The 11,900-nt window shown below is 39.5% G+C and overlaps 1 protein-coding gene across 2 annotated transcripts; it reads right to left on the minus strand.

Annotated features, from left to right (window-relative positions):
* Positions 1-270: 270 nt before the first annotated feature.
* LOC109987738 (C2 calcium-dependent domain-containing protein 4C) lies at positions 271-5,689 on the minus strand. 2 transcript variants are annotated; one of them, XM_020638925.3, is made up of 2 exons: positions 5,534-5,689; positions 271-4,688 (listed from the first exon to the last, which is right to left on the minus strand). In XM_020638925.3, the coding sequence occupies exon 2, from the start codon at positions 4,630-4,632 to the stop codon at positions 3,373-3,375; it is 1,260 nt and encodes a 419-aa protein (XP_020494581.2). In that variant the 5' UTR covers positions 4,633-4,688; positions 5,534-5,689; the 3' UTR covers positions 271-3,372. The 2 variants fall into 2 exon arrangements, with proteins under 2 accessions (XP_020494581.2, XP_020494582.2); XM_020638926.3 differs by having other exon boundaries at positions 5,530-5,681.
* Between the last annotated feature and the right edge of the window lie 6,211 nt (positions 5,690-11,900).

Consider the following 11,900-nt stretch of genomic DNA (forward strand, 5'->3'; position numbering starts at 1 on the left):
ACTTACATCAGAAAATCGTTAGTAATTATTAGTATCAATAAAATGTAACATTGTTGGCTTTACGGATTTATCTCCTCTTGACTTTGTTCAATGCATTTCTGCTTTAAATGCAAAAAAAGTGCAGATGTGATGCAACGTTCTTTAAATACTTTTCTACGCTTTTGGCAAATCAGTAGAGTAAAAGTAACTAAAAAAAGGGTCAATCCAAAGTTGAGCAGTCATCCTACCCTGTAGGCCTAACCAAGAACAGAACAGACTGAACCGTCAGAAGTCAGATAACTGTTTATTGTTTTTTTTCTCTGCTTTGTAAATCTCTTCAATTATAAGCCACATTTTAAAGAATACAAACAAAGAGTTATTCAAAAATAAGACATCAGTTGGACATTTTTCAGAACACATCATCCATATTTCAGGAGTATCATTATAAACATTTGTGTTGTCTGCAATCCTCATCTAGAATCACAGCACAAGGTGACCAGCCAATATACAATATAAGGATCCACTGAAATTTAGTACTGACAATATTTAAGTGTGTAAGTCATGCGAGAAAAACCTCCGAAAGAGTAAGATAACAACTAGTTTGAGTATAACTAGGAACGTTTGTATAGAAAAAACATTACGTTTACAAGCAGGCACTGTATGTTTGCAACAGGGGAATAAAGATCACTGACTTTCACACTTAAACAACCAGCAGTGCCACTGTATATTAAGAACAGAGAGCATATCAATAGTAGTGCTACAGGTGAGCTACAAACACCAGGTAAGATGAATCCACAGTAAAACTACAGCTTTGAGGCAGTGTGAAAACCTTCAGTATTTTGCATCACTCAGACAACTCTGACTACTTTTCTGTTTCGACTACCTTTCCTAAGTCCATTCTGAGCACTCAAGACTGCAGTCACGTGTCATTTTTTTAATGACACGTAATTCCTCGATACGGCCAAGAACACCACAAGAGCAGAAAGCTGTCAAAACACATAATTTAGCTTTCCTCTGCCTTGTTTGCCTTTGTTTCCTCATTTCCTTCCTGACATTATGCCTTTTCCCCCGGGCTTCATTAAGGTTTTAAGTGACGATATACACGTCTCTCATCACACTTCTTACCCGCTGCTGCATAATTAGCATTTTACCAACAAGTGTAGAAACAAGAACATATGTATTTATATACAGTACAAATTCAACATTTGTTTCGAGTCATTTTATAGCAGGTGGCCTTTAACAAAATACTACATGGTGTACATAGAAAATTGACAGCTTTGGACAAAATATAATGTTCAACACACCAATCCTCTCTCTCTCTCTCTCTCTCTCTCTCTCTCTCTTTCTCTCTGTCTCTCTGTCTCTCTCTCTCTCTCTCTCTCACACACACACACAAATAGAGTAAGGCTTTAGGGTTTCAATCAAATTTGAGCATGTCATGCAAACACAAGTTTGTCATCAACATATTAACATCACAACTAGTTCTCTGCTCTGCAACACTAATACACTTGTCTTCTCATGTAAAACATTTCATGCATTTACATGCACACACAAACTGTGTTTGTCCACTACCAATAATGGTTGCATAAATTAACAATAGTTTTATTTGGTTTCTATGAAGGATGTAAATAAAACTGACTAACCTTGTTTCTTGTCCCACCGCTATCTAATAAATACTTTGAATCCTTGAATACTTTAAACTAAAAAGACAACAACTCATTTCAATCACCTATTAAGCATTTTATCACAGCAACTTCTAATAAAATGTATTCTTCTGGTGCTATTTAGATTATTTAAAAAATGTTGGCAAACAGATTAGATATGTTCCACTGAAGCATCTTGACAAATGATGGACATTTTTAGACATCTGTTGAGAAAACTTGTTGTCACTTTTTCTGTGTTTTGAGAATCTGTGCAGAAAATGCAGACCAGCAGTCTAAATGCAGAGAGAAGATGTTGGTGTACTTATTTTGGCAAAACGCTGTTGCTTGGTTGCACAGATTTAATCTAGGTGCCCACACTGGATGAGACATGCGTGACAGGCTGCAGATGAAACCTGCACTCATGGTCCCTCATGAGTCCAAACTGGAATAAAGACATGAAACATTTTTATGCCATATGAGTAACAACTGGTGGTTAGGACGTTAAAATCAAGTCACCTCACACTGGATATGTTTTGGTTTATCAGGTTTACGATTCAAAACCGTATTTTGTTTAAGAGAGTAGGTAAAACAAACCTGCGAGTGCATGAAAAAATATGAACCTGTTGCAAAATATGAATCAACTTATTTCAAAATGTTGAATATTTTAAAATGAAAACTGCATTAGAAAAAAACACAACAGATTAAAAACAAGCTCCAACCTTCAAATTGCAGAATACAGGTTCCTAAAGTTTGGTCAAAGAAAATGAAACTTGTAGGTACCTCATGGAGATGATAGAAAATTAATTAAAAACAAAAAAAAATGTTTTTTATGAGAAAAATAATGCATTCATATATATTTTTTAGACTGAGGAATCCCCACGTATAATTGTGGTAGAAAACACTACATGTTAACATTAATATATATATTTTTATCAAACAAACAAACCACTTCAAAGGGCCCTTTTAACCTAATTATAACTTTCATTTTCAATTTTCAATTCTGCAGCATTTATTCATTAAGAGGGTTTCTTTTTTTGCTGTGCATGTAAATATGGCCATTGTGGCTCACTGTTTTGTCCCTCATCCCCCCCTGTAGTAGGTTGGCCATGGCAACTGGGATCAAAGGGCTATTTGCACATCAGGATATAGAGCTACTTCAAAGCTCACACTGACTCACAAAAGCATCTTTGTGCTGCACACATGTTGTAGCTGATGTAGAATCACATCCTGCGCTGCTGGATTTATGTCACATTTTCATAAGAAAACCCTTCCACACATGACGGGTGCAGGCGAGGACATGGAGACGGGTCAATGCACAGGTGGCTCTAACCTTTGAACAGGACCTCACTGAGGATGCTGACGTCCAGATAAGTCCAGGAAAAAAAAAACACCTTTCATCTGTAGAACCAATCTGTTGCTGCCGAGGCCTGCTTGGTTAAATTAGCTTTCATTTTGGGGTGAAGTAGCCTGGCATGCCTCGATCCCCACCCATGAATCATTCATCAGTTTATGAATGTCGTCCAATTCATTTTCTGGGCTGATTTTATTTTATGTTCTCAGAGGAAAGCCTCCCTTTCATTCTAGGAATTATTATCCCTACATTATTTTGACAGCAGGAATCCATTAGAACAAAAACAGCTGTTTTTGTATATATATAAAAAAAACAACAACAACAACAACAAAAAACAGTGCAAACATCTAATGTCAGTGTTCTTGCTTTTGCCTTATTTGACCTCCAGGTCCTGTGGCTTTAAAGCCCAGAGAGCAGCTTTGTCAGTGGCAACTCTCTCTGTCCCAGCAGTGTGTCCCTCTTCAGGCTAGTACCTTTGTTAACCACCTTAAACTTCATGGACAGGTTCTTCACCTGCACTGAGCTTATAGAGTCAAAGAAGAAGTCCTCATTGAAGACTGGGTTACGACTATTCTTGATGATGTTGCTCCTTTGCTTCTGCAGCTTTCCCGGGTTCAGGTAGATGGACACGCAGCAGTTGATGCTCTTGATGTCAAAGTGCTTGTCGTAAAGACTCTCTGCAGCGAGGACCCGGATGAGCAGACGAGAAGTGCTGGAGTCGTAGTTGGCACTTATCCTCATTGACCCTCCTTTGTGCAGGCTGATGGTGTGCTCTCGATGGAGCTTGTTGTCTGAAACTCCTGCGCCGCTGTGCACAGAGGGTACATTAAGCCGTCGCTGGATATTAGGGCTTGGCTCGGCTGAGCTGCACTCATCAGTGGAGAGCGAGCTGTGGCGAGCGAATGTCCGCTTGGCTTTCACCACTTTGGCCTGCGTCTCATGGGTGAAGATCTTGAGCAGGGAGGCAGAGCGGGAGAGTAATGGAGAGCTAAAGGGAGAGGACTCAGCCGAGGAGCAGGTGTCACTCTCCCCACCGCTGAAGTATCGATAAGGATTCATGTGAGATGTGTTGAAGTCGGCGGGATTCAGGTGGTTTCCTCCTTCGCTGCCTCTTCCCTGGGTCTTCCTCTGGGTGTTTGGAGAGGTGATGGGACTGGTGTGCTCACAGTGGAACAGCGACTCTTTACGACGAGTGTGGGGGCTTTCCTTCAAAGTTGCAAAGCCATAAGGTGTGTGAGTCTTGGGGACATAAGGCAGTGACATTGCTGTCTGCGACTGAGGGTCTGCATTGGTGTCTCCAGTCACAACATCGTCTGCACTTTCTATCTGGATGATGTGACGGTTTGCTGCTTTCAGCAAGTTCTTGGTGTCTCCAGCGATTTTGGCGACTAGACGTGGACTTCTTGGGCTGCTGATCTTCTTCCCGATACTGATAGTTTGCTCAGAAGTTGAGGGTTGCAACCCTTCACTGAGCTTTATGTTAGGAATCTCAGGTTCTGGAGGGCTGCTGACCAGCTTTGGGGGAATGAAGAAGTCTGGGATTTTGTCAGGGGTGAGGACGTTGCTGTAGGATGAAGTTACACCTTTCTTGTCTCCGTTTTCTCCTTGTCGCAGCATGCCAGTCTCCACCGAGTCTCGGATCTTATCCAGGACCCACATGGTCCCACCTGACAGTGGGATGTGTGGGTGTGTGAAGTAATTGTAGTCAGGTGTGTCTGCAATTAATACCACAGAGAGGTATATGATCAGAGGACAGTAACTCCACAGGGAACACGACACAGATTAAAATAGCACCTTGGTATTGTAGCTCTGCTGTCTGTGCTGAAACCTTAATAGTTCATTGTTTAAACAGAGAAATAATGCAGCACACTAAATGTATACTTAACTTTGACTAAACAGTAAAGAAAAAAAACTCTCACAAAAATCTCTGAAGAGCTTCAGCTGTTTTACAAGGCTTAGAATGACTGATGAAAGGCCAACACAGCTCAAAAGGCAGCAACATGATTCATTTAAAAGATACAAAAGTAGCCAAAAGTCCACTTTATTTACATGTTTTTAGCAAAGGAGTCATTCATAATTTGTTAGACAGCAGAGTAGCCAGGGAGCAGAAGTGGTCATAAATAGCCTATAGTCGATATAGTCAACAGTTGTATCACTACTTCACATTTAATGTAGGCTATCATTCTTTATTTTCATAAATCTACAACTACATTAAGTATCTGAGTTCACATAATAGATAAAGAACCCGATGTGTGCCGGAAAGTAGGCTATTTATGTTATAGATGATCTTGCCGTAATTCAAAAACACCTTTAGACTCGTGATAGGGATATCATATCTTTTTGCTTCTTAGATCACATTGACTGAGGAGTTTTAGTGGAACATATATTGAGAATATTGTTTTAAAGATACGGACGCATAAGTTCAACAGGTGCCAGAAGGTTTGCTTCATTTACGAACCAGCAGTCCGTAGTTTCAAATCCTCTTTCATCCATTAACTTTACATTATCTCGAGTTTTCAAACTATTACTGTCTTTAAAAATGTTCAAATAACGTACTCACAGCACTAGTGGAAAGCACACGCTCCTCTTTGTCTGCTTGCTCAGTCAGTAACAGGTGTTTTCTCTCCGCGCGCCGCTCTGCGCCCTCACGCGCTCTCAGCTCCAGAACTCCTGGCACGCGCTTTATACACAGCTTCGGGCTGCACCTAACCAATGAGATCAAAGTAAGAGCTGCCCAGCTAAAGCAACTAGGAAACAATACAGCAGTTACATATCAGAGTGGAAGGAATCCTACAGACATGGGCTCATTTTGCTGTCAGCACAATCACTTCCACGATTCAAATAGAAGTGTCCAATTTTGATTTTCATAAACTGCGAGTTTTATGGGAATATTTGTGCCCTAAAAAAGACTAAAAACAGTTGTTTCAACGTTAAAAATTTCAAATTGTATTAACCACGAAGAGAAGAGATAACCTCGGCTTTAGTACCATCAGAATTAATTTCCCCTCATTTTTACAGTAGACTATGTGTCAACAGACATTTTATAAGTTATCACAACACATCATATTTGAGCAGGAAACTGCAGCACTTCTCTTCCATGTGGTTTAATAGAATTTCCCAGCAGCGTTTTCTTCCCCTCCGATCCTTTTTTCCGTTTATCTTTTGGGCTTAAACCATCTGATCAGTTTCCTTGGAAACTTTGCTATGGCAACAAACGCATTTGTCTGTCTAAAAGAGGGAGGGCCCCACTGACTTCATTGATTGCCAGGACAAAAAGCACCATTTGACTAGATTGCTTAGTTTTGATCTTAGTAGCCTACCATAGCCATGGACAGAGAGGAGTCCCTGTTTTATCAGAGATCAGTTTCATAACATAACAGAACTGCATTAACCTGACAGACATTTTAAAAATGCAGCCTAGAGCTGTGCAGAGTTGTGACTGCAGCTCAGGGAGAAGATGGAGAAAACAAAAGCTTTACAAACAGCTTATTAACAGACATGCAATTAAGCTCTGTTTAATGTGTCACTATACCTCATTCATAGGAGAATGAGATGAGCTTGATTGTTCTGGAGCTAATCTGATCTAATTGAAAGCTGCATATCAAGCTGTACTCCTGCATTCAGTCTTTTCACCCCTTAAAACTTTCTGAGATGTTTTAAATCTGGATCAAAGTGGTGGATCGTACCATCCAATAATAGGGAGCTGTATGCCATTTGCATGCTGTTAGGTGGGGGTTGTTTCTGTTTGTATAAATCCAATGAAGAAATCGTGAAACAGACTGGAGATTATAACACCATTTAATCGGCCGAGGTCAGACAACTTCATCAAACAAGCACGCTTCCAAATCACTTGACTGACAAAGTGCTGACAAAGTAACAGTGTTCACAGTGTTGCTTATATTCTGTCAAAAAGGTGCAACCCACAAATTCCTTTCCATTTGGGTGCATCACCATAAAACAATAAAGATGACATGACACTGATTTGTATACGTATCAGCTGTAGACTCTCTGTCTAGCAAACAGTTGCTGACAACATATGGTTCACCCATATAAGTTTACAGCTTCAGACACCTAAAGGTAGGAGTGTTAACACGTGGTAGACAGACTTGAATAATACATTTCATGAAGTTACAAGATTAATGAATTTCATGAAAATTTGTACTAACACATGCCTTAATATATTCATGATGAAAACTGATTATCAGTGCCTGAGGAACACAAAACACTAACCAACTGTTGCATGTCTTTCATCAAAATATCGCTAAGCAATGTTACATTTTTCCCTGCTAAATCTATGCCTACGTCTAAGGTCTAAGGAAATCAAGAGCAAAAAAACTAAACAAAGTCAGTAAACTGTAATTTCAAAGTTGACAAGAAGCAATGTTCATGTTGGACCACGTTATAGCTCAGTCACACAATGATCCACCTGCAACCAAAGGTACAACCAAACACGTCATGACATTCAAAGACAATCACATACAGACGACTAACATTTACCAAAGCAAACAAATCCACGTCTATTTACTCATGCATCTGTGCAAATATGCAAACACAATGAAGACCGGATCCAGAGAGGAGGACAAACCTGCAACATAACATTCTTCACGTGTTGGTGAAAGTGAACCCGGACATCAGTGTTCAACCTAAAGGAGCAAGGACTAACACATCAGGACAGCTTCAACATGAAATGTAAAGAATGCCAGCTATTCCAGCTCTGAGCGGAGATAATTACACGTCTCGTCTTCTGAGGTCCTCCCTGAGGTCATTGTCTCATATAATCAACCCGTGAAAAGAGCCACTTACCATATAGATTGCAGAGGCACGTTTGAGCCCTCATGCACCCATGGCTGTGTGTCATCTGAGAGGTGGGCAGTGCTCACTCTGTGTGAACCCATAGGTGCTCAACCTGTTAAACTTGTCAGGCAAAACAAGGTTGCAAAGTTGACGCAATCTCAATTAGTTGTTAGGTGATTTAGATTGCACAAAGATGCATCTGTTAATTGTTTTTCATTAAGATGATGATGAGGATGATCATTATTAATTTTATGACCCAATATTTTGGTTGAAAATGAAGAATATCTTGATAATTTTTTCAAGCCTCTTTAAATCTTTTTTATTTGTCTTTTGTAGAGAACACAAAAACACACATTGTTCCATGCTGGCATCATAGCGTCTGAGCTTTTTAAAGCTCCTGTGAGGAGTTTTTAACTGGTAATAAAAGAGACTGAAGTTAGTAATGATGCCTCTTTATGATTTACAATAGCAATCAGAGAGATTGACTGACTGACTGACTGTTTCTATATAGGAAATTTGAACACCTGTTGCTGTCCCAGGTTTTTTTACAGTTTCCAAAGCAAAGTTTCATAACGATACAACTGTTAAAAGAAAGCAATATATGATTGAAGGGGCACAAAAGTTCCTCACAGCTTTAAAGATGTGAAAATATCTAAATGCTGTGTAAACATTTTTTGCATAAGCACCTTAATTTCCCTGTTATACTAAATGTAGGCCTATTATAGTTACAAAACAGTTTTTGAAGAGGAAGTTGTAAAAATGTGAAGCTATATTGCTTAAAAAAAGCTTTAAAATTCTCAGTCATCAGAATAGTTAGAAACTGTTTCGCCTGTTGACCAATCAATGAATCAATGATTCAATACAGAAGTTTGCCACAGCTTGAAATGTTGTTGAAGTCTATTAAAATCTGAGCAGTGTCTACTGATGAACCATTTGAATGTCACACTGCTCCATGCTCACACTTTTAACAGCTTCCTTTTGGGAAATAATGAGATCAGTATACAGGCGTGTGTGAATCCTCAGCGTGGAGTACAGACTACAGCCTGAGAAAAGGTTAATGTGTCTGTTCTGCTCTCATTAAAGGGCCCGACTCTACATTTCTATCTGTAACACCCAAGCTCTTACACACCCAACAGGAGAGAAGTGCCCTTCCTCACTGAGCTACTTCAGAGTGCTTCTTGTTCCTTCTGAAAAAAGACAGATGTACCTACACGCTGGCAGTGACAGGAACGGTTTTACGTTCAAAGAAGCAGGTGAAGGTTTCATCTATAGAGCGTTCCACCAACCGCTGACGTCTAATGGACCGCCTGGAAAAACAAGACTCAGAAACAAGTGTGAACAAAAGCTCTGCAGGAGGTTTTCATGCACCTCCAGGTTTGTTTCTCGTACAGTGTCTGTATCGACTCTCTGCACACATGTTCCCTCGTTACATCAGGAGCGTCATAGAGTTCATTTTCTTCCCCACTTTTATTGTTGCCATGCATTTTTCTCCTTCCAGTCAACCCGCTTCCACGCAACTTCTGTTGCCTTGGTGACATCTCATATCCTGACATATAAATCAATCTAACCTCAGTGACCACTTCTCCAATTTCCCTCCTCTATATCCTTCTTTCCTCAAACCTCTCGTGTCCGTTAGAGATCAAAGGGTTGGTTCGCTCCTCGGGACAGCCAGCTTGCTGCGGGGTCAGTGAGGGCTCTGACTCAATGAAACCATCAGGAGCCTGAAGAAGCCAAACTACCTCAGGTTGCAACACCGGGTTCAGATCCAGTATTTCTGTTTTAACCTGCAGTTTGAGAAAAGGGTTTTCCTTTTCCAGACAAAGACACTGTGCAAAGTAAACCAGTTACCAAAGACAGAGAAGCAATCATCTAAATGCCAGAACCATTTTCAGGGGCTTGCTTGTTCTGGTCTGCTGAACTGGCATTTTGGATCAGACACAGCAGGGCAAGGTCACACCTGTTGATGCAGGAAACAGATTTAATGCAGTCTAGAGCAAAAATCACTTTATCTCTGCTCAGTCGGACTGATAGTTGATTTGAGTGTTGTTAAAAGGTTGAAAATTAAAGCATTAATTGCCAAAAAGGAATTATTACACACCTAGAGGCCAGCTGAAAGCTGAAACTATCTTCCTTTATAATAGTCTGCTTTTTTGTTGGGTAAAACCTCTCTTATTGTAGTTTACATATTAGTATTTCTTGTTTTCACGCAGAGGGGTCAGCTCGGCTGTAAAGATCAAAAAGCATGTTGCTTTTTGGAGCAGCATATAATAGTGCAGAATTTGAGATTTACCTTCAGTCTACTAACACTTGTCATCACTTACTGAAACTCTGGAACAGATCAATGGAAACTTTGGTATCTTACACAGCACCATACTTCTCTTGTCTTCTGTGTATTTCAAAGGAATAGTAGCTCCCCCAACTGGAGAACACATGCAGGGGCATATTTTGGGCTTCAGCTCGTCGTCCTGGTAGAGTCACTGAAGTTTGAGATGAGAAAACAGACCAACACACTTTAGTAGACTTGTATATTGACAGAATCAAACTGTAAAACTACACTTTTATCAGTGACTTTTTGGACTCTTAACTCTTTAATCTTTGTGGTCACTTCAAGTTATTTAAAACCACTGACACAGCTCAAATGTAACAAGAAACATACAATGCTGACCTCTAGAGGCATGACGCAGTAGCAAAAGTAATCCTTACACAAAGCATGCAGTTTGGTGCAGGGGTTCATATGAGAAGAGCATTAAAAGAAAACATTTAAGGCCTGCACCACCCCCAAATTAAGGTTAGCTGCAGGGAACAGATCTTATCACACTCACTGCTCACACGATTTATATGTGCACAAGCGATCTCAAATCTACCATAAATGAGGGATTTTATCTGTAAGAGTGAAAGATTAAACATACAAGAGAGCCAGAGCTCTTTTGTACCCACTTTATTGCTAGAATTTATCCAAGTTATTGCTCTACAGTATTTGGAAAGTTATCACGGCAAGATCAAGCAGCGTCTTTCCTCAGTTTTCATGCAGGATCCTCAAAACATCTGAAAGAATGGACATAGTGATTTTTTATTTGAAAAAAAACCAACCTTTTTTTCTAAACAAATCAGATCTTGTAAAATAGAAAAAAATCTCTAAGTGGAATAAAGCACCTCGTTCTTCTCCAGTGAAGCTGCACAAAGAAAGGAAACATTTTGGAGAGAAGGTTTCAGGGATAAGAGCAATCATTTTTAAAGAATATTTATTACCATGCAAAATAATTCAAGTTACTTTTCTCCACAGAAAACAAACCTGGATGATATTAGGCTTGTTAAAAGGATGATTTGAGTGTTCTGGTATCAGTAAAGATGCTTTCAGCAAGATGTGTCAGCTCTAATGTTACATGATGCAACACAATATAACCTGTTCCATCCATAGACTGTAAAAATATGTGATGAATAAGTCATCTAAAAACATGGTTATTGGATTTTTCCAATTAGAAAAAATGAATTCGGTTATACTTTCATGTGTTATTGGTTGCAGTTAAATAATTTGCCGAGAGTAATAGTAAACTGGGAGGATTAATGTGAAAGGGTTTATGTTGAACAAAACAAAATGATGCACAAAGTGTCCTCACTGAGTGTCTGACTTTTAAGGCATTAAGATGAGGGGAGCGTTTTTATATTACAGCGCCTGTATCAGTGAATATTAACACTGGCCGTTCTTGAATGCGCTTCATCCCACAGACTGCATGCTTGCTGTGTGAACACCAAAGCTTTTTTTATTTGTGGTCATGACTAAAAAAGGATGAGAACCACTGGTTCAGATAATGATGTGATCAATAAGGAAACATTCAAACCAGCAGACCTCAGGCACTAAAGTAGAGGTGTTAAGTCTTATAATGAAACCGCCTGAGTTAAACTTAGTCACCACTGTTCTTAAAATGCTCTGATGCAGACCTCTTCAGTGTGTTAATACATGAGGTTTATTCTTTGATAAGTTTGAACAATTTTGATCTTGTTCACAGCACGTTGAAAAAGTAGAGAAGATTTTCATGCAAAGCAGGGCCAAATTTACCAATAAGGCTTTATCAGAGCATGGCAAAAAAATATACAAAAATGTCTTACCAAGTGTCCATAAGACTTGACATTCC

Source organism: Labrus bergylta, chromosome 6 (assembly GCF_963930695.1).
Source record: "Labrus bergylta chromosome 6, fLabBer1.1, whole genome shotgun sequence".
NCBI lineage: Eukaryota > Metazoa > Chordata > Actinopteri > Labriformes > Labridae > Labrus > Labrus bergylta.